The sequence below is a fragment of the Petaurus breviceps genome, unplaced genomic scaffold (assembly GCF_028583685.1).
Source record: "Petaurus breviceps papuanus isolate PSGF00001 unplaced genomic scaffold, PetGlider_PUasm1.0 37, whole genome shotgun sequence".
Taxonomy (NCBI): domain Eukaryota; kingdom Metazoa; phylum Chordata; class Mammalia; order Diprotodontia; family Petauridae; genus Petaurus; species Petaurus breviceps.
Window position 1 is genome coordinate 77,094,105 of NW_027186296.1, and position 22,460 is coordinate 77,116,564.

Sequence of the window (22,460 nt, forward strand, 5' to 3'; positions counted from 1 at the left end):
AAAAAAAAAAAAAAAAGAAATGATGATCAAAGGGGCAGCTAGGTAGCACAGTAAATAGAGTACCAGCCCTGGAGTCAGGAGGACCTGAGTTCAAATCTGGCCTCAGATACTTGACACGTGTGACTTTGGGCAAGTCACAACCCCAACTGCCCTCCAAAAAGCAAAAAATAAAATAAAATAAAATAAAAAGAAATGACGATCAAGTGGACTTCAGAAAAACCTGTTAAGATTTATATGAACTGATGCCAAGTGAAGTGAGCAAAACCAGATCATTGTACACAGTAAAACAGTCACATCATGCGATGAATGACTTTGATAGACTTAGATCTTTTCAACAAGGCAAGGACCTAAAACAACTCCAAAAGACTTAGGATGGAAAATGCCATCCACATCCAGAGAAAGAAATATGGAATCTGGGCGGCCAGGTAGCACAACAAGTAAGAGCACCGGCTCCAGTGTTGAGAAGACCTGGAGATCGAATCCCAGGCTCAGACACTTAGCACCCACCCAGAAACACCTGGCCATGTAACCTTGAGCAAGTTACTTAACCCCAATTGCTTTAAAAAAAAAAGAAATATGGAATCTGAATGCAGATCAAAGCATACTATTTGTTCTCTTTTTTTTGTTTTGTTTTGTTTTTTCTTCCTTGTGGTTCCTCCCATTCATTCTAATTATTCTATACAACATGACTAATGTGGAAATATGTTTAATAAGTATGTATATGTAGAGCCTACATCAGATTGCACACCATCTTGGGGAGAGGAGAAGAGAGGGAGGTGGAGAAAATATAAAACTTATGGAAGTAAATGTTGAAAACTAACAATAAATAAATTTATTTTAAAAAAAAATCTTTAAAAAATTTTAAATATAAAATTAAAAAATCTCTTTGGGGTGCAGATCTGGTAGTGGTATTCCTAGATCAAAGCATATGCACAGTTTCATAGCCCTTTGGGCATAGCTGCAAATTGCTTTCCAGAAGGACTGGATCAGTTCACAACACCAACAATGCATTAGTGCCCCAATTCTCCCATATCCCCTTCAATATTTCTCATCTATTATCACTTTATTCTCTACCTCCCTCCCTCTCCTCTTCCCCTCATTGAGAAGGCAAGAAATTTTATACAAGTTATACATGTGCAGTTATATAAAACATATTTCCATGATCCATTATCACTTTGAGAACCGCAAGTCAGGTCCTCATAACCTTTCACTTGCACTATTATAACAGTCTCTTAACTGGTCTTCTGGACTCCGTTCTCAAATATCTCTCATCCTTCTTTCATACTGCTGGCTCAAGCAATCTTCCTAATACATTGCTCTGATAATACAAATTATTCAAAATTCTTCAATGGCTCCCACTGTCTACCATATAAAACTTTAACTCCCTATCTTAGCATTCAAGATCTTCACACCATTTGGCTTCAACTTAATTTTTCATCCCCATATCTACTACTCCCCTGTAATGGGAATGCAAATTTGGAAGATCTTCCCTGCCCCTAGGCTAAAATGCACCTGAAGCCTGGGGAGGGAGGCTTGTTTTTCAGTAGATACTTCTTGATTGGCCAGTGAGTCAATAAGGTTGTTACATTCTCTGAGCCAGGAGAAGGCTATATAAGCCCTGATGTGTAGCTTTGTTTTGGGACTCACTTTGAGAAGTGTTCTGTGATTTGATCTGAATTCTGGGAAGCCGTTGTTGAGAGTCCCCCGGCTTTGAAAAACCCAGATGTGGAAACCCAGATGTTGACTGGATATGGATGTAATGGTTGGACAGTTTGGAAATCTGTCTACTTGATCTGGTTCTGTCTTGATAATTCTGCCTGTATGCTTTGAAGTTCGGGGTACTGACCTTTTTCCCCTGAACAAGGTAAACGATATATGTCTGACTGATTAAAGTAAGCTTGTTAACCCATTTTGAGTTGCTTTCCTTTAACAAAGCAGATCCAAGAACCTGTGGTAGCAGCAAACCCTGAGGACGCCGGGGTGCTTGCTGCTACATCCCCTTCATATAATCTATAACCTAGCCAAAATGACAACTCATGATAACTTTATTTCTAATCTGGCCCACTCCCATATGTGTGGGGTTTCTTCACATTGTCATTGTTCCACCTACGTTTTACACACTCTCCCCTCTCCTATCCATTTCAGGTGACTGCACCTCTCTGAAGCCTTTGCTAAATCCTCTTAAGTTAAAAATTATTTTCCTTCCCAAATCTGTCATCACATTTTGTCTGTACCTAACACATTTTTCAATGTTACCATATACCAGTTAACCGTTTAGAAGGCTTAGCCTCCCCATCAGATTTTAATCTCCGTGAGGGTAGGAACTATGTTTTTATTTTTATTTTTGTATCTCCAGTGGCTAGGATGGTGTTTGGTACACAATAGGTGATGGCTTAATGTTTGCTGGACTGAATTAAAAGTGGCAGTCATCAAAGAGCACCTAGGGAAGGGAATCTAGAAGGCTGGCTTCTCTTTAAGATTACTCTATGCTACCTTGCAAGGGAATAGTTTCTCTACTTGGAAAGTAAGATTCCAAAAATTACAGATTTCCTAGGAAACTGCCTCTAAGAAAACTTGCCCAGAAGGGAAATAAAATGTTTGCTGCTTTGTCAATTAGAGCTAAAAATTTAATTTTTAACAAACACAATGCTTGTTCCCAAAACAGAGCTGGAATAAATCCTTCTGAAAAGACCCTTATATAAATGCAAAGTTCCATTATGAAGCAACAAGGTTATTTGGAGGAAACATTTTAAAGCAGCTAAACCCTTGATGAGATTTTGCTAAGATCACTACTCTTCCCACTGCACTGCTCCATCAATTAAAGAACCCCTTAAAATCAATAACAAAGAAAATGCAGGATATTCAGTCATAAAAATCAATTCCCCAATTCCTACTACCTCCACTCTACCCAAATATCCTCCAAGTAAAGGAATTACTGCTTCCATAGCTATCAAAGAACATAATCCCCCTGATTCTGTTCACTCTGTCCCCCTCTGTATAGTTAGTGTTTAATCTTTACAACAAATTCATACTTTTGGCACTTAGAAAGGAATCCTCTAAGGACTATTTCTATAGCCCACTTTCCACAAGGATTTATTTTACCACCTACTTAACCTCTCTTGGAGACATACAATTTATCACTGTCTCCGGAAATACAGGTCCTGGTTATCATATAATAACAATTTTATCCCAGGTCCTATTCTTGGTCATTTTCCTGCCAGCTTTCATCCCTCCCAAGGCCACCCAAGTGCCATATATTCATGAGAAATCACTTCACCAACTCAGTATCTGGGAGGATCTCTCTCCACTGAAGTTTCTGATAGATTTTCTTGGGCAGAGATCTGAAGAGATTCAGTGCTACTCACCACACATCTGACAGTCAGAACCATCATACCAGCAGGACTGACCTTTAGTATCCTGCATGACAATGGAGCTGTACTTTAAGAAGGTTATCAGTAGGTTACTGGTTTGAACGTCTGCATCCAGTGGGAGTTCCACAGAACTTATAACTGGAATAAAATGGATAAAGTACACTTAGCACTATAACACACTCCAACTCAACTTCTCCCCACTTATGAAACAACAATAACTGAGTAAGTTATCTGCTCAGGAGGACAAGAACCAAGCTGACTTCTAATCATACAATTTTTTTCTTCTGCTACTCTAAGAAGGACAGGCGGATCCTACTTTCAACTGAACCAAGAGAGATCACAACACTTTTTCAAGTCCTTTTCATTTGAATTTAAAAGGAAAGAGCTGGTACTGAATACATAGGAGCCAGAAAGCTTCTGCCTGTTAATAACGGCTCATGATAAAAAAAAAACTCTGCTCAGTTTTCAAAAGTCTTTTAGGTTATAAATGCCCCAAAGTGAAAACAAACTGAGACAGAAGTCCCCACAGCAACTCTCTCCCTCAGCTTCTCTATATACTCCTTCTCTCCTAGGGAAAGGAAAAAACAGGGTATGGGGGCAGCTAGGTGGCGCAGTTAATAGAGCACTGGCCCTGGAGTCAGGAGGACCTGAGTTCAAATACGACTTCAGACACTTGACACACATACTAGCTGTGTGACCTTGGGCAAGTTACTTAACCCCAATTGCTTTGCCTTCACCCCTCCAAAAAAAACAAAACCAGGGTATGAAAAGCCTGGAAACTAAACTTTATACAACTAACTACCATTTCCCCAAAGGAAACCCAAAGAAAGTAAGGCCATCTTTCACTAGACCACAAATTACATAGTCTTCTGCAGGGCAATCTTTGTGCAGATTAACCAAGATCCTGCTATCCTGAATTAGAGCCCTGACATTTTGCTAAATGCTTTAATTTGAGGAATCAAACAAAAGCAAAAAAGGGCTCTATGATGGCCCAAGCAAGCAAGGGAGTCCTAAAGTCTCTCTACTCCATTTTGCACCCAGGAAGACTTAGCTGAGTTTGGGATATTACTCATAATATGTATTCATAGCCATAATGGGTCCCTCCAGAGCTGTTATGATGTATGCAGAGAATGTTTATTAACAATGGAAAACATTTGCATATTATGGATCCATAATACACAGCAAGCACAGCAAAAAACCTTATGAGAAGAAATTAACACACCCAACCCTTGGCTGTTTTCCCACAGCTCAGCCCCTAAGAACTCATAAAAGCTAAATATATTTTTATGTTGAAACACTAAAAGGCCTTAATTCATGTTATGGGTTAATGACCTAAGGGCTTTCATTTCAAACCATGAGCCTATTTTGAAGCTGAGAGCCCACAATCATTCCACTATCCAAAAAGGTACCTAACTGGAAAAATGGGATTTCTTCCTTGCCTTCCCCCTCCCCCCCACAGCAGTCATTTGAAAACTGCCTTATGTAATATGTGGAAATATAGATGTGTATGTATTTTTAGTTTACCAGAAAGCCCTCTCATGCCAAGGCTGAGTTGTCAAATGTCAAGTCTGAACTGAGAACAAATGTTACAGCTAAACTGCTGGCTCTTAAAAATAATAGCTCCAGTGACATACCTTTAAATATAGCAAGGCTACAGAACACAACTATAATTTTAAAAATCTAAGTAAAAAAACAAAGCTAGAGAGCTTAGGAGCCCTGCAGGGTAAGAAAAGTACTGGGAGACGGGAGAGAGAAAACGTCAGAACAGTGGCAGGAACAAAATCCCTCCCAAATGAAAGCCTCCTTCCTCAGGGAAGAACCATTCCCCTATCTTTGGCTTCGTAATCTCTCCCAGAAGCCTTTGTGGAAGGAGACAGTGCTGGCTGTCATATGAAAGTGGGCTGACTCGTTCTTCTCACTGGAAAAAATAAAAGCACACTGGTTGTAGGTAAGTAAGCACAAGTCCTGCTATTGCATAATCGAGTGTGTGGGCGGGAGTGTTCACAATGAGCCGTTTGAAAGGCAGCTCTCTGAAGCATTGAACCCCAGTTATCACATGGAATTCGGCTACAGACACAGATAGGTATTATATATAATTTACTGAGGCTTTTGATATCCATGGTAACAGGCAGGCTTCCTCCTCACAGAGAAAGAAGCTTTTCCGCTGGGATATGCAGTGACCTGAATAGCAGAGACAGACGGGTAATCCTCCCTACTTGCTATTTCTTGCTCAGATATTTGGGAATTTAGCTCTTTCAATTCCAGCCACTGCCATTTTGCTCCAGAAGACTTTCAGCATCAGTGGCACCTCCCTTGCCATACATTTGCCCCCACTCTACCCATGCTGCCCTGAAGTGCTGGGCAACAGGTATCAGAGAAACATCTTACAAAGAGGGAAAAGAGAACATTCTTTACAACTGGAGCACCACAGACCAATGGCTTAATGTAAGTGGAGTGAGCCATAGATAACTTCAGAGTTCAGCCACTCTTCCCACAAATAAATATATACATTAGGCATAATTCCAAGCAAATGAGGTATTTTTTATTGGTATTTTAAGGTGAGTCACCAAATATATTCTGTTTACAAGACTATCCCACAAGTTGCAATAAATTTATTCCACATTACTGAAAAAAAAACCCATCATTTTAAAAATTCCAGTCAGGAAGAGGATTTTATTTTTTTTTTATAGGGGCAAGACGCTAGAGTACTGGAAGAAGCAAACTACAGTCTTTAGTCAAACCCAAACCCATTCATTTCTGCTTGGAGGGTTTTGGTGAAGGGGAGTCTAAAGCACAATGTATATGACAGAGGCCACTAGAGACAGAATAACCAAAGGATCATTTGTCAGCAATAAAGGACCCAAGTTTCCTGACCACCTCTAACACGAGGGATACATGATGAGCTTCTGTAACCTTCCCAAATACTTGTCTACATGTGACTCTTGACTGACTAGTTTTTCTTAAGTTTCCTTCTGGGCTCCAAGATAAATCTTTTTTTCTTTTCTGGATGGGGGGAAATTGGGAGTTGAGGAAAATGTTTCATCTACCTTTCTGAAGTGTGAATTAAGTGCTTTGTTCTCCTGCCCAACAGACCTAAGTTTCCCCTTCTAAGCCTCAGTTAGGGTTTACCATTTGGTTTTGATTGCTGTTCCCTCTAAAAGACCTAATCTAAAGGCATAGTTCACCAGCTCTCAAAACCACCCTGCAGGAGGGCTCACCATCAGAGGAAGGCGGTGTGGTTCCTAGAGGTGTGGCAGGGGTTGTTGGAACAGGGCTGACAGGGGTGGTCACCAAGCCCATTTCAGGATGGCTCTAAAGAAAAACAGAAACACCTAAGTATAACAAACCAAAATCTGTTTCCCTCCCACCACTATGTGGTTAGCCTTTCTCTGTACTGGTACAGTAATCTGTTTAATTAAAGTGAAAGCCCACTAAAGAGGGCTTCCAGGGTCTATGCAGAGTTGAACACTGTTGGTGCTCAAAAAATGTAAACCAAGAGCTCCGTAAGCATGTTTTCTCCAGCATGTCAGAACTTAAGAACAGGCCCTCGTTACATAAGCCTCTCTGCAGAACCACCCCAAAAGAAGCAAGAATATGCAAACACACAAGATGATGCTTATAACAAGTAGGCCAGTGGCAACCCTGTCTGGGACTAAAAAGGGACCATTTTTACCAGAATAAGCAAAAATGTACATCTACATCATGTTTTTATAACTATATGACTCACAAAATCAGCTAAATAATGCACATGAGTCAAGAGACAGAAAAACCTATGGCTTTATGACCCTCTCAAGTTCTATGGAAAGCAAGGATGGGCTGGAGACACAGGGACCAAGAGAATCCTCTTAGGACTGAAGCAAGGGAGTCAAAAGGCCATACCTAATCCCATCACTTCATCAGCTATGGGGAACCAAATAAAACTGCTGCCACTGCTATCATGGCCTTGAAAAACAGGTCTAACTGACGTTAGGACCTTGGTGGGAACAGTGAATCAAATCTCCCACGTTTGTCACAGACAAGAAAGTCAATCTTTAAAACAGTATCTTCCTGAACAAAAGCACTAGTTCAAAGACGACCTTATTTTTCTGAGGATGCACAAGTTGGATTCTGTAAGCAGCTGCCTTAGAGGGATTTGAGAGATGGTCCTAATAATTTTTTTAAAAAACACTACAAAGGGGCAGCCAGGCAGCACAGCGAGTAAGAGCACCGGCTCCAGTGTTGAGAAGACCTGAAAATCGAATCCCGGGCTCAGACACTTAGCACCCACCCAGAAACACCTGGCTGTGTAACCTTGAGCAAGTTACTTAACCCCAATTGCTTAGGGGCGGCCAGGTGGCTCAGCGAGTAAGAGCGCCGGTTCCAGTGTCAGGACGACCTGGATCAAATCCGGGCTCAGATACTCAGCACCACACCCAGAAATAACTGGCCGTGTAACCTTGAGCAAGTTACTTAACCCCGATTGCTTATAAAAAAAAAAAAAAAGAAAGAAAGAAAAAACACTACAAAGGAGAAACTTTCTTTAAAAAAAAAAAGCCTACATACATATTTTAAGCGGCCTGACTTCAGAATAAAATCACTTTATCAATTATTAAAGACCGTTTTCACAGATAGCACTTGAGTTCTCAGTCCATTTTGGTTCCTCCTGCGTGCTGACCCCTAAGAACATTCCTCTAGCACATTTCCCTGTTTCCATGTGCTTGTGGTTCCTTGCCTGCAGTTTTCATAAATTACCTTGTCTACTAATAGCAATGTGCTCTCCTACCCTAACCTTGTGCTAGATGATATTTCCTCTATTTCCTACTTTTGAAATTGGTGAGATCACAGATAAATGATTTTGCCTGTTTTATCTCCTACTGTAATTCAGTAGTGATTTGGAAAGATGAAAAGAGTGATGCAAAAATCCAGATGGGTAGATAATACCATGGGATTTCCAGTGAGCAAAATGAAGTAATCCCAACTCATCTGGGTTAACTGGATCAACAACCTGGTCAAGACAATTAATCACTCATCTTAGCAGGCCCACATACACATCTGGGGGGATACTGTAAAGCAAAAGTAACTGATAAACTCTAAGTTACTATCATTCCCAAAGACCAAACAATATTTAAATAGGTTAGTCCTAAAATATAATATAGCCAAAGGGGTTTTTCTGTGATGAGCCCAAACTGGCTTCAGGAGGGAAAAAGAACTTGTGCTTCCTTGCACCAACCAACCTGTGCTAATACTGTGATGAAATTCCGGTTTAAGTGAACAGCTTCATAAAGAGCCAGAAGAATAGCCTCATTCGTTCTGAGAAAGGAGAGAACAAATCAGAGATTCCTAACTTGAGGTTAATCAACTTAAAACAACTCAACCTGTACTGATGTTTTTTTTTTTTTCCCATCCCATCACCATCTCTCAGTTTCCCAGGGTTCCAAACTTCACATCATTCTCACTCACACTCTACCCTCTACCTGCATACCTCCCTTATCCCTGGCCCACATACCACTTTCTCCTCAACTTATGTGCCCAGAGACATACAGATAGGCTAGGTCACACAGTTCAGCAACCTAAAGGACTCTTCTTATCATCTTTATTTACCTATCTCCCTTTCTTCATCCCTCTCCATCCCAGCAGATCACAGGATCACAGATTTAGAGCTTCAAGGGACCTGAGAGGCTATTGAGTCCAACCACCTCATTTTACAGATGAGGAAACTGAGGCAAAGAAAGGTTAAGTGACTTGCCCAAGGTCACAAAACTGCTAAGTACATGAAGTAGGGATCTGAACACAGGTGTTCCTGGCTCTCGGTCCTGGGACCTATGCTCTTGACTCTTTCCAAAGCTGCTGTCCTTCAAAGAACCACCAGCCTCTAAATCCTTCAGCAGCTTAGTTCCCCATCCCTGCTTCCACTTCACTGTCAAAAAAGCCTGGAGCAGCTTTAGAACTTCCTGAGAAACAATGGGCATCAGGCCAAGGAAAAGCTCTCTTGGAGCCTGTTATTATCTAAAACCCCAGGAACACACTGATGAATCACTTTAAAAAAAAAAAAAGTTTGAATCCTGGAAAGATTTACAAGAAGTGACATTTTGCATTTCTAATTCCAGCTGGCAAGCCCACCACTAAAGCCCAAGCCACTTTGAGAAGGAATGTCAATGCACTTACTGAACAGAAATGTTCTCATGGGCATCTGCTATGAACATGCTGCCCACCTGTGGAGGAAAGGAGAATTGCAGGATGTCAGGAAAGACAAGGCTAGCCTTGAGCATCCCTCCCCAAGGAAATAGCAATAACTGACATTTACAAAGTGCTCTAAAGTTTTCAAAGCACTTGACATACATTATTTCACATATTAGAAGTCTTTCAGTTCTTTTAACAAGAAAAAAATTGCTAGATCCTCTATCTAAAAAAGAAAATTCCCCAAATCCTCAGGCAATAATTTAACTCCTATGACCTGAAAGAGAAGGAATGGACCTTTGAGATAGCCTAGTCTAACTCTCCTATTGCACAGAGGAGGAAAAGACCCACAGAAATAAGGTGATTTATACAAGAGAATAAACAGCTTCTGACTCCCAATAGTGCACCTTCAAACACTATAGTGTACCACCTCTCAGAGGACCAGAAATATTTTAATTTATAATTCCAGGCACAGAAGCTTCATGGGTAGAGGCAGCTTCAGAAGCACCAACAAGCACCATCTGCCCCCTCTTTCCCATAGACAGACACAAACACACTCACACACACAACATTCACAATCTGATCATTAATGCCTGAAACTCCACAATTCCCTAATTCATTCCTTAATCTTAAGATTTTTTATCTCCTATTAAAATATAAACTATTGTGACAACACGAAGTCTTATGAATCAATTGTAATTCAATGCTAGTGAATTCATTAACCTTACTGCAGACCAGGTTTTGAAAGGGAATAGGAGAGACACAAGCTTAGAGACACTGGGTAACTGTGGAAAAAGCAGGCGAGGGGCCTTGGGGAGGGGGGGGGGGGAAATGGGAAGGAAAAAAAAGGCCAAGGGCAAAGAAAGGCAGAGCAGAACAGCACAAAAAAATGGAATGAAAACTCTTAAGAACTGAGGTCTATGAGTCGGCTAGGTGGCACAGTGAATAGAGCACCGGCCCTGGAGTCAGAAGGACCCGAGTTCAAATCTGACCTCAGACACAAAAAAAACTAGGCATGTGACCTTGGGCAAGTCACTTAATCCCAATTGCCCTCCAAAAAGCAAAAAAAAAAAAAAAAGAACTGGGGTATAGTCCTGACTACTAATAATTAACTGCATAAACTTAGTCAAATATTTTCCCTTCTCTGATTTTCCCATTTATAAAAAGTGGGACTGAAATTGGGTAATCTCTAAAATTTTGTCATTTATTTCTATTTCTATGATATACATTTTGCCAGTTTTATCCTTAATAAGGATTCCAAGACCTCCCCTACCATTAGGGCTATTTATGTGATGGATACCCTAAAGAACAGAGCTTCACAGTTGTTAACATTTGAAGGACCACTCACTCAGACCCCCCTCTAGACTTGTTTCTCTGGTTAATATGGATATATTTTGCATGACTGCACATGTATAACATATATCAAAGTGCTTACCTTCTCAAGGAGAAGGAAGGGGAGGAAGAGAGGGAATTTGTAACTCAAAAATTATTTTTAAAAAAAGGGGGGGAATGTTAAAAATTGTTTTTACATATAATTGAGGAAAAATAAGGTGTCCTTAGACTTGTCTCTCAAAACTCATCTCCTAGAAAACCTAAGCCAAAATAATCCTTTCTGCTACTCCAACTGGCTCCAACCCATGACTGTTGTATTTTACAGCAATCTCTCTCACTGTCCAAGGACCACATGCATTTTCAGTTCTGTAGCTTGGTGTCAGAAGATGGAGTATCAGGCAAGGAGTCAGGAAACCGGAATTCATATCCTACCTCAAACATTTACTAGCTTTGTGCCTAGGGCAAGTCACAACCTCACCTCAGTTTCTTCAGTGGCAAAATGGGGATAACAATAGTATATATCTTCATGGAAATGTTATAAGGATCACATGAGATAATACACATATAGCACTTTACAAATAGTAAAGTACTAGATAAATGCTAGCTATTATTATTTTTATTATCATTATTCTGAATAGAGGTTTGGCTACCTGTCCAGATGTCATCTATTTCTGAGCTGTGATAACAAGTCAGGCTTACCATGTTAGTTAGGGCTGAGAAAAAACCACTCTGGTGTTCTTCTTCCTTATCTTTGTATTGCCTGAATAAACAAAAGAAAACTCTATTCAACTTTGTTATTATTTATCAAGTGAATGGTTCTGTCTTAGTTACTCTGAGCAAAGCAAGGAAATTAGAGCATGAAATTTCTTCATGTAAACTGGCCAGTTGTCTTTGGAGAAAACAACCACAGAAAAGACCTGACCTCCACAGTTGCCCCAGCTGCCCCAAAGTTACAATGTGCACCAAAATGCATGTTCACTTTGGGAAAGGCTGGGAAAGAAGGAATGAGGAGTGTGAAAATCCTACACCATATGGGTGATTCCGTTATTTCCCAAACAGATTGTTACTTGAAAACCGTGACAGGGAAATTACTTTAAGACCGTTACTGTGAAAATCTTGTTTGTCTTTAAAGGGAAAGGAAGGAGATAAACTATTTGTGGTAACAGGACATTTCTGAAATTTTAACACCCAGCTTTTTGTGAGGAAAGCATGGACAAGATCTGGGAAAACCCAGACCTGTACAAGTGGAAGCTCTGATGGCCTGTGTCCACTAATGCCAGCTCCTCACACATTCACATGGAGGGGCAAATCTATAAACAAGTCCTCCAGAAAAGAGACTGTGTAAAGTTGCCAATGATTCCTGCTACAAAGGAAGCACCTTTCACAATTTTCAGTCTCAAAGAGAATTATGTACCCAAACTTAAAATGTTCTTTTCTTGTTTTTGTAAAATGTACATGGAAGTACTAAAGTTTGCAAAGGAGCATTTTGAGTGGTTAAAACCAGAGACATTAAATCTGGAAGCTATCATCCTGTTCTCACCCTCCTCACTTCCACAATTTTGAGAAATGATTCATAAAGGCAACCTACTATCACTTGATCCAGGAGATCAGCATATAATACCATTTTCTTTGCAAGCTGTACTTGTAAAGTTGTACACAATCCCAGTGAACTCTCAGGGTACGAGAAGATGAAACCACCCAGTCTCTACTCACCAAGGTCTCTGAAGCAAACCTGTTTCCAACTCAGTCAATTAATATTAGCTAAGAACCAGAACCACATCTGGAAAGGTGGACTTACCTGTTGTATTCAGACAGAGCCTGAGCAATCACAAGCCCCATTCCCTGCAAAAAGACAAGATTACACAGTAGGAGAGTGAGTGCCCTTTAGAGTCAAGAAATCGCTAGACATACTCCTAGTCCAAGCCTAGCAAATTGCACCTGTGAGTGATCACTAAGGAAGAGAAATTGTGAGCTACAACATGTCCAGAAGTAGAAAGGCACTTCCTCCAAGAGAGATTTTTCAGATCTCATTTTCTAACTCAATGCTCCCAGACATTATTAAAATACAGTAACAAGGAGTAAGATAGACTAATCCAGATTGTTGTCAGTTTCAGTGGGAACATTTTTGCCTTAGAAGTGCAGACTGAGTTAGACTCTTCAAATAAAAAGCTCTTAAATGTTTCCAAAACAACCACAACGTGTAAGGCAACGAGTCCCATGGCAAATGAGAGTGTATGTAGGACAAGCCTCTTCCTTTTAGGCCATAGGAAAATAAAAGTACAAAGTGAAAGAAATCTGATGCACCAGGTAGTTTACCATCTTTCCTTGGAGACTTCCTGAGTGAATAATAAGAATTAACTAAGACACCCAGAAGGGGAGTGTTCAAGCACAAACTTTACCTAAGGGAAAGTCAAAGCTCATGATGGGGAGATAAGGAAGGGACATAATCTAGGAATCTGGAGTCCTGTTTTCCTCCTTTAATTGACACTTCCTCTACAGAGAAATAAAAAATATTGTTCTCATTCTCAAAATATAAGTTAGACATAAGTCCTTTCTGGCTAATTCTCAAAATACATAAAATACATTGAAAATATGTTTTTTTCTGACTAATTCTCAAAAGGAATCTGTCACTTCTTGTTCTCACCACCAGACAACCAGCCCTGCTTCCGGCTCAATCCCTGAAGCTACTGTCTAGGGGAACAGCCCCTGTGGAGAAGGAACCTACCATCCCTGCTACCACCAACACCAATTATCAATGCTGAGGCAGCAAGACAACCTAGCAAGAGCAGTAAGTCATCCTGAAACTAAGAAAGCATCATGTGCCAAGCATGTCAAACCATTGCTACAACTATCAGAGCATCAGCTCCACCACTAGCCAAGCCCCTGGAGCCATCAGATGCTGTAGTACCCAGCTCCTCAGCAGTCATGGAAGGCCTGAAGTTACTAAAGAACCAGAAAAGAAAATTCTCACACCCAAAGTCATTAGCACCATCAAATGGCTCAACATTAAAAATCATATGGTTTTATCAAGAGAATGAAATTACAGAAGAGGCATTACAATCTGCTTTGCCATTATACCTTAATGACCATGGAGCTGTTCTGACTTAAAGCTGAAACTTCCTATATGTGTTGACTCTCCCTTTAGAATGTGAGCTCTTTGAGAATAGGGATTATCTTGCTTTTCCATTTCTATCTTGAATTTTGCACACATTAAACATTTAATCAATGATTTTTCATTCATTCATTTCTTTGAGGGAACTGAATATGACCAGCTCAAAACAACAGGTAGCCATAGTCATTCAAATGCAATATCAGATGGGCCATTTTGCCATGATCAATAAATCTCTTCCTTCTAACTCCAGTCTTCAAAGAGCTCATGGTTCTAAGGTCCCAGGAGCAGGGCTCAACAAAGAAATATAGTTTCCCTTTAAACAGGGCCATATGAAATCCAGACAATAAGCCAGGGCTATTAAGAAATGCCTATGATACCAAACACAGAATCAAGCAGAAGAGGCGGTATAAAAGGTGCAAATACTCACATTGAGAGTGGCTTCGTCATCCACAATAGACAGCTTTACAATATAAGGGTTCACGGACTGTTAAGCAAAAGAAGAGACTCCAGGTTAGTTTGGCCTAGTTTAATAAAGAGCCCATTAGCCATTTAGCAAAGCACTAAACTAAAATGCTTCCACAGGGACTTAGTTCTCTGTCTCTGTCAATGTACAATGCTTCTTCCCATTGCACCCCAAGTCATCCAAGTTTCAATCCATCCTGACCCCCAATAGCAAGTAACCAAACTTTCAGAGGATACATATATACATACATATACACACAAATCCCTTCTTTCTCTCAACTGGACTGAAAAAACTCAGGACTATATTCAACTCCTCCACTCTACTATTAGTTGTTTTTAAGAGGTAAGTGAAAACTGCAAAACCTACTTGGTCTTATTCTGTCGACAATTTGCTGAGTCCATGGGGACAGCTGACTCTGAGGATCCATAAGCATCCTCTTCCCCAGTAGGCACTTTTTTGTAAGTTGCTAACTTGCACTTATAGAGTATTTTCATCCCAAAGGCTCCCCAAACATTTCACCAGTCACACACAGGGTCTGATTCACCCACCCATGAAACAAAGCCACCTTGGGGGTGGAAAGTGGCAGCTGCTTAACAGTCAGAGAGAGGCTGTTTATGGATCTGGTACCCAAATAACACTGCAGGGGAAACTGAAGGAAACAGGATGTAATTACCCAAACTACAATCTGGCCAAGAACACTGGGACTTAGTGATTGTCCCATCACTTGCTGTACTGGAAGATTTCTCTAGCACCTCCAGACCTAATCCCAGCTTGGCATCATATGAGAACAGAGTCAAAATGACTAAGCTGTTGAACCAACACCTACAAAACTGAACAAGTACCAGTGACCAGTTCCCCTGATAATATCTACCCCTGGCTATTCAAGGACCTCATATTGGCTAAGGTATCTCAGTAAATAGTTTTCGAAACCCAAGGGGATCAGGGAATAATAGTTCTCAGATAGATGGGTTTTACAACTACCAAGAAAACCCATTATTGAAGGGCTTAGAAACCTTCTGTGAAAGGCATTGCTGTAACCAGGGTCCCTTAACTGAACAGCCTAATCCCCCACGTAGATCCTATTAAAACTAGTTTCCGGGAGCATCTTTACAGTCTTAGTAAGATGCAGGGAAAAATAATGTTGCATTATTAAAAACCTATATTGTAAAAAGGCTTCCTACATGAAAACTGAAAAGGGGCCTGGGCTCATTTCGTTGGCTGCCTGTTTGATCTCTCCAACACTTTCCACAGTTAACAGGCAAATGCTGCTGCTCATATTACAAGCTCCAGATGAAGTCCAAGGGCACTCAGTGCTCAGAAGGGCAAAATCAGCACTAAAATGACCAGGAAATGCTGCCAGGTTTGATGACATGCTATCAAGAAGGAAACTCTTCCCCTGCCCAATCTGGGCTGCTCTGTGGCACAGCAAGATCTTAGGATCTCAGATTTAAAATTGGAAAGGACCTTAGAAGTTATTCAATCCAACCTTCTAATTTTATATATGAGGCCCATAGAGGTTAAATGACTTGCCCAGTGTTGTGGGCAGGATTCAAAACCAGGTCTTCCTAATTCCAAATCTAGTAGTCAACCCACTACACCACATTCACTTCCTGTAAGAACATGGGCAACACCTTCTTTGAGCCTGACTTGAACCAGCAACCTAAGAATCACCATGGTCTTGTATTTGACAGTCCTCCATTCTACCAGCTGAGCTACAGAATGTTATATCCATGTTAATAAAGGATAGAGTACACTGACACCATTGTTGAAGATGTCACTGCAGCATGAATAAAAATGTTCTCTCCTGTGAAACCCACTTGCTTTCACTCTCTAGTTCAAAAGGAAACTCTTTTAAACAAAAAAACAGGAACAATTTACAAATAGATACAAGGAACAAAATTAAGTTCTGGGAGAACTCCATGCTAAGGACAGTAGCTGTTAGGGACTAAGCTAGTGTTTTTTTCCACAGAAAGGTAGCCAGGCCCATGTGGCCAGGGTCTTATATGCCACAAAATAATAACAGGTAGCATTTATTAAGGGTTATAAAGCACTTTAAGTATATTATTTAATTTGATCTTCACAATGACCCTTTAAGGTAGGTGCTATTATTTCCCCCATATACAGATAAGGAAACTGAGGCAAACAACAATGAAGTAACTTGCCCATGGTCACACAGGCAAGATTTTAATTCAGATCTTCCTGATGCCAAGTCCAGTGCTCTACCCACTGGACTACCAAGCTGCTGTAGTTTGCTATTCCATGGGCACAGATCACGCTATACACCTGTTTCAGCTTGTTGTTCTTTTAGCCCCAGGACCTGACCACTTTTTATACCAAAGGGCAGCATTAAAAACATAGGGAGCCTTCACAGAATCATTCCAATTTATAGGCTTATACTTAAAAAAAAACAACTAAGCAGCACTTATTTTTACTCCCCTTCTTGAGACTCTTTTTCCTTTATACCTTTCCTGTCTCTGTAGAGGAGATAACCAAATGGGAAGCATTATTCCAAGTGAGGGGGCATATGCAAGTGTGCCCTGACAGCCCTCCCTTCTCAGAGGCTGGTCAGGCATCAAGACACTGTGCTGACCCAAGGACCTTTCTTGAGAGGTTACAGCTTCTCCAGAACACAGAACAAGGGAAGCAGTAACAACACACACAGTAATTCAGACTGGTTTACATGGAATTCCATCTGCTTTGTGTTACTGACAACCAATTGGTTTTAAGTCCACCCGGAATTCCTCACAGTCTTGTCAAGCTCCCTTTCCTTCCATGGCTACCAAGCTGCCTTAGCAGCTTCTAGTGAAAGATTTTTACTAAAAGCTGCAGAGCCCAGATAAATCTTACCCATCAGCCTGCCTTAGGCCACCACTTTTAACTCTTTCATAGTCTTCTAAAGAACCAAAACATAATTTAGCTTAGAAACAGATTCTCCCTTCTCCTCCTCTGTAATGTTATTCTTTTTAATGTTTACTCCACTTCAAGGATGTTACTGGGTTGAGCCAGGGCCCAATTCCCTCACAAAGAAAGCAAGCTAATTGCAACACAGTCACTTACATTCAAGCAGGATGTTTGGAGATAGATTACCCCTCTCATGTAAAACTCATTTCCCTTCAACTAACCCCAAAGATTTTTCTCTACTATAGTAAGACTCTAGAGTAGGTGTTAAGCTAGGGTCCATAAACTTGCTTCTTTAAAAAAATGCTGATAACTCCATTTAATGTATAACTCCATTTAATAACTCCATATAATGTATTTCCTTTCATAAGCTTAGGTATCTCATGCATTTAAAAATTATATTCTGAAAAGGGGTCCTTAAGTTTCATTAGACTTCCAGAGGGGCCAATGACACAAAAAAAAGTTAAGAACCCCTACTCTAGAGGCATGAGAAAAATCAAAATGGTCATCAAGACAGGCCCTCCAAGTTTTATAAGATAACAGGTATCTGCGATCAATGACATATTTATTTGTAGCTCTGTCATTCCATTCCTTTGTTCCTACACCATTCTCTAAGAGAAGCTACTGACTCCTGGAATTTATGACTAACTAATAATGGTCCAAAGGTTCCAGTCCATCTTTAAACACTGGACAGTATTCCCCAATTCTGCTTTTCTACCCCAGAGATTGAGTCCAATGTTTGCACTGTTCATAAATTTTCTCCTCAACTAGAATGAACAAAGGCTGACAAGCACTGCAAAACAGTCCTCTGCAAACAGTCAGAAGAGCCTGGGAACTGACAGCTCTAGTTCCCTTCAATGGTTCTGTTATTTGGGTGAAAGGAATCAGGGTACCTAGAGAATGGTTTCTTGTTGCTGTACTTGACAAAAGGCCAGTACAACAATGAATTCCCTCTTCTATACGTTGTTCTATATGTGTCTCTTAATCTTTCCTAAGTGGTTGATCTCCCTTCCCCCCACCATTTGTGTGTTCTGCCTTTTGGAGCAAATGAGGCTGATGCATTGGCAGGACCAGCAACTCTGGATTTAAAGAAACTGGAGACTAGAAACCAATCAATTAAGGAGCTAATTAATACAAAGGGGAAAAAAAAAAACTAGAGCTCCAAAATTAATGTGGAAAAAAGTTTCCAGTGGCTACATGTAGTCCAAAAACAATGCCTAAGAACCTCCAAACCAATGGCAACTCCAATATTTTTAGAAATCTGCTAAATGAAAATCCAAATTTATCAAACAGATAAATTAGAAATTAACTACCTTACAGAAAGATTCACTATGGGGATTCTTAAATAGCAACTTCCCCTCATGCATTTAAAATAACATTCAATGTACCAAAACTTACACACAAATTTTTAAAGACACATCTACTTCATAAAACAAGATCTACTTGGAATATGTGTTACAAGGATTTTTTCTTTTCTTTTTTTCCCAATGGAAGGTGAAGGGGGAGAAGAAAGGGGACAGGAATAATAGGGTAATAAAAGGAAAAAAAGAATAAAAGGGTTATTGAGACATCTTTTTTAAAAAATGCAGAGAAGAAAAAGAAGCACAGACAAGCAGGTCAGTCTGAAAGCTACAGGCTGAATATACTAAATACTGAAAATAAAGCAAGCTCTATATACTTGCAATCTGCAGATTCATGTACAATCCTTTTCTGCTGCCACACTATGCACATAGAAATGCTCATTTTATTTAGTGTATCTTAACTTCAGAATACAAATACATTTTCTTACCAAATCTACCTGCAAAAGATTATCCTGCAGTGAGAACACAGGGAGATGGGCAATTAATGTGGCAAAAGAAACAGTCTACATAAAGCAATATTCTCAAACAGTCTGACATAGTAAAACATAAAAAAAGTCTGAGTATGTATGGTGCAGGGCACTCTCACCTCATACTTCCTATAGTTCACCAGCAAAGCCAGAAGGACAACAGCATCATACCCATGTTCCCTGCGACTTGGAGGGTGGGAGAGAATCTGCAACAAGAATCAGAAATGCAGGGTAGTGCCAGCTCCTGGTTCCTTGAAATTCAGACAAGAGACCCCCATGGGAGGAAGCTCATCCATTCATTCACAAGAGGAAATGACCTACCTGTAAAATAGCTTCAAAGATGCTATTGATCATTACATATTCCAGGATAGTGTTTTGACTGATGTTATCTGTCACCTGGAAGCAAAAAACAGTTTTGTAAAGTCTGCACTGAGCACTAAGACCTGATTCTTCATATACATTTCCCAATCCCAGGGTTTGAAAACACAGAAATGGGGGCTGCTAGGTGGCACAGTGAATAGAGCACCTGTCCTGAAGTCAGGAGGACCTGAGTTCAAATCCGGTCTCAGACACTTAACACACTTACTAGCCATGTGACTTTGGGCAAGTCACTTAATCCCAACTGCCCTCCAAAAAGCAAACAAAAAAACAAAAAAAACCACAGAAATGTTAACTTAAAAGAGGAATATTAACTTCGTTGTAATTCAACAATGATTTAGTAATAAGCACTTGCTGAGTTCAGGGTACTGTGCTACATGCTAGAAGAGATAAAAAGTTTAGATAAGACATTTCTTCTCTTGTGCTCACAGTCTAGGAGCTCTGTGTGTGTGTGTGTGTGTGTGTGTGTGTGTGTGCGCGCATACACAAAGAAACAGCCAGACAGACATAAATGATTGTAAGGATCCCCGATTTGGTCCATGTGGGAACTCCCTCCACCCAGGCAGACTCCAATGTGTCCTTTCTTTCACAGAAGTCTCAGCAAGCTGCCTGACACTTGGAAAAATTAAGAGCCTTGCCCAACATCCCATGTCTGAGGCAGGATTTGAAACAAGGTCTTCCAATACTTTATGTACCACATCAGCCTGCTCATAAATATAACTACATAAATAATCATGATGCGTACAATGCATGATAAATGAAAAATAATAATAGCTACACTTTAAGAGAACTTAGCTACATTTTAAGCCACTGTGCTAAGTGCTTTATAATTATTGTCTCCTTTGATGCTCACAACTACCCTGAAAAATAGGTGCTATTTTCATCTCCATTTTACAGATGAGAAAATTGAGGTAAAGAGAGGTGAAGACCCTGTGACTTGCCCAAGGTCACAAAGCTAGGATACCCTGCTCAGTGCTCTTTGTATTGTACCACCAGCCATTATGTTGGAGGGAAGGGAGTGCATCATTACCAACTGCAATTATCAGGGAAGGTTTCAAGGAAGAGATAACACTTGAGCTGGACTTTAAAAGATAAGCTGACTGAAGATGAGGGAGAGGGAACAGAATGAACCACAGGCAAGGCACATTCAAAAGACAGTAAAAAGTAAGATTTGGTCATAGCGCAAAGTCTGTCAAGATGAATCACAGGAAATAAAAGTTGAAAAGCAGAGTAGTACCAGATTGTGAAAGCCCTGAATGCCAAAAAATTTTAAAAAAATAAAAAGGAATGTACTTCATTTACCCATTAGACAATAGTGAGTCACTAAAGGGTTCTGAGCACATAAGTGACATGACTACAAAAAGGAAATTAAACTGGCTACAATACAAAGATGAATTTAGAGGGGGGAGAAGAGAAACAGGAAGACCTGTTAGGTTTCTGTGATCCTCCAAGGAGGGAATAATGAAGGCTTGAACTACAGTGGTGGCAATGGGAATAGAAAGAGGGCAGACTGAAGAGATATTGTGAAAGTAGATTCAATAGCAGATAGACAGGAGCTGACAGCAATAGTCCAGGAGAAATTTGATAAGTGGCTGAATTAGTGAAAAGGTCTAAGTCAACTGATTAGATATATGAGCTAAGGGAGGGAGAAAAAGCAAGGGTAACCCTGAGCATTTCAAGCATGGAAGATTGGGAGAATGGGAAAACACTGATGGTGTTGAGAAAAACAGTGAAGTCAGACTAATGGTTTGAAAAAAAGACATTTTGTTATTCAATGTCTAGCAGCCCAATAAGATACACACTCCTCACAAGCATAATGCCAAAAGAGAAAGGAATTAGCAGACTAGAGGTTCAAGAAACTGAGAAGAATTCATTTCCCTCATGCTCCCAACAAGAGTTTGTGCCTAACAGTTTCTTGGAATTTGTTTTTCCAATATGCCAGAAGAATACTGCATCAAAAGGTCTAGAGGACCCGGAAGCAATGGTGGAGAGAGGGCACACATAGGTAAAAGTGACCAGATATGTGGGAACACAGAAAGAGAAGCAAATTCAGAGATTGGGTTAATCCAGCAGAGAGAGAAACTGACAGAGACAAAAGGGATGCAGACACACATACTCCTTGGTGAGGTATAAGATGGTTAAGATGGTGAGATACAAAGAGACAGATAGGGGTCAAAAGTGGGCAGAACCTAGATCTAATATGTAGTCTAAAATCTGGAAATAGGCTAGGAGAATAATTCTACTATTAAAAAACTACTATAGGGATACAGAAGCTCAGGATACAAACATGGAAAAAGAAGAATGACTCCAAAACACTTACAAGCAAAACATCAAAAGAAAAACACAATTTGGGCACAAGTTCAACTAGAATTCTTGGAAGAGAGGAAGAAAGAGTTGGGGGGGGAAAGGGTTAAAAATGTTTTATAAATGAAATTAAGAGTGCTAGAGGAAAAATTTGGAAAATAAATTAAAACAATGGAAGAAAGAGTTGGAAAGGTAATTAACAGCTGAGCACAAGAGGTACAAAATTTTACCCAAGCAACAAACTCATTAAAAATTAGAATGGACCAAACAGAAGATAATAATTCCATAAGTCAACAAGAAATATTAAAACAAAGTAAAAAGTCTGAAAAAAAATCAGAGGAAAATTAAAGGCATCATAATAAAAACAACTGACCTAGAAAATAGATGAAGAAGAAATAACTTAAGAATCAATGGACTTGGGGTGGTGAGGTGGTGCAATGAGTAAGAGCACCAGCCCCAGAGTCAGGAAACCCAGGATCGGTTCCGGCCTCAGATACTTAGCACCCACACAAAATATAAATGGCTGTGTAACCTTAAGCAAGTTACTTAACCCCAATTGCTTTAAAAAAAAAAAAAAAAAATCAATGGACTACCTGAAAACCATGACTAAAAAAAAAA

The 22,460-nt window shown here is 40.0% G+C and overlaps 1 protein-coding gene across 9 annotated transcripts in view; it reads right to left on the reverse strand.

Annotated features, from left to right (window-relative positions):
* The window catches only part of ARMH3 (armadillo like helical domain containing 3), a 221,958-nt gene that overhangs the window by 169,575 nt on the left and 29,923 nt on the right, over positions 1-22,460 (reverse strand). For 8 of the 9 annotated variants that reach the window (XM_069098795.1, XM_069098794.1, XM_069098787.1 and 5 more), the window contains 9 exons: positions 19,482-19,556; positions 19,280-19,366; positions 14,399-14,455; positions 12,658-12,701; positions 11,559-11,619; positions 9,516-9,562; positions 8,585-8,660; positions 6,590-6,683; positions 3,408-3,509 (listed from right to left, as the gene is read on the reverse strand). In XM_069098795.1, coding sequence (XP_068954896.1) covers positions 3,408-3,509; positions 6,590-6,683; positions 8,585-8,660; positions 9,516-9,562; positions 11,559-11,619; positions 12,658-12,701; positions 14,399-14,455; positions 19,280-19,366; positions 19,482-19,556 — 643 coding nt within the window. The remainder of the gene's footprint in view (positions 1-3,407; positions 3,510-6,589; positions 6,684-8,584; positions 8,661-9,515; positions 9,563-11,558; positions 11,620-12,657; positions 12,702-14,398; positions 14,456-19,279; positions 19,367-19,481; positions 19,557-22,460) is intronic. The other variant, XM_069098793.1, reaches the window with a different exon arrangement.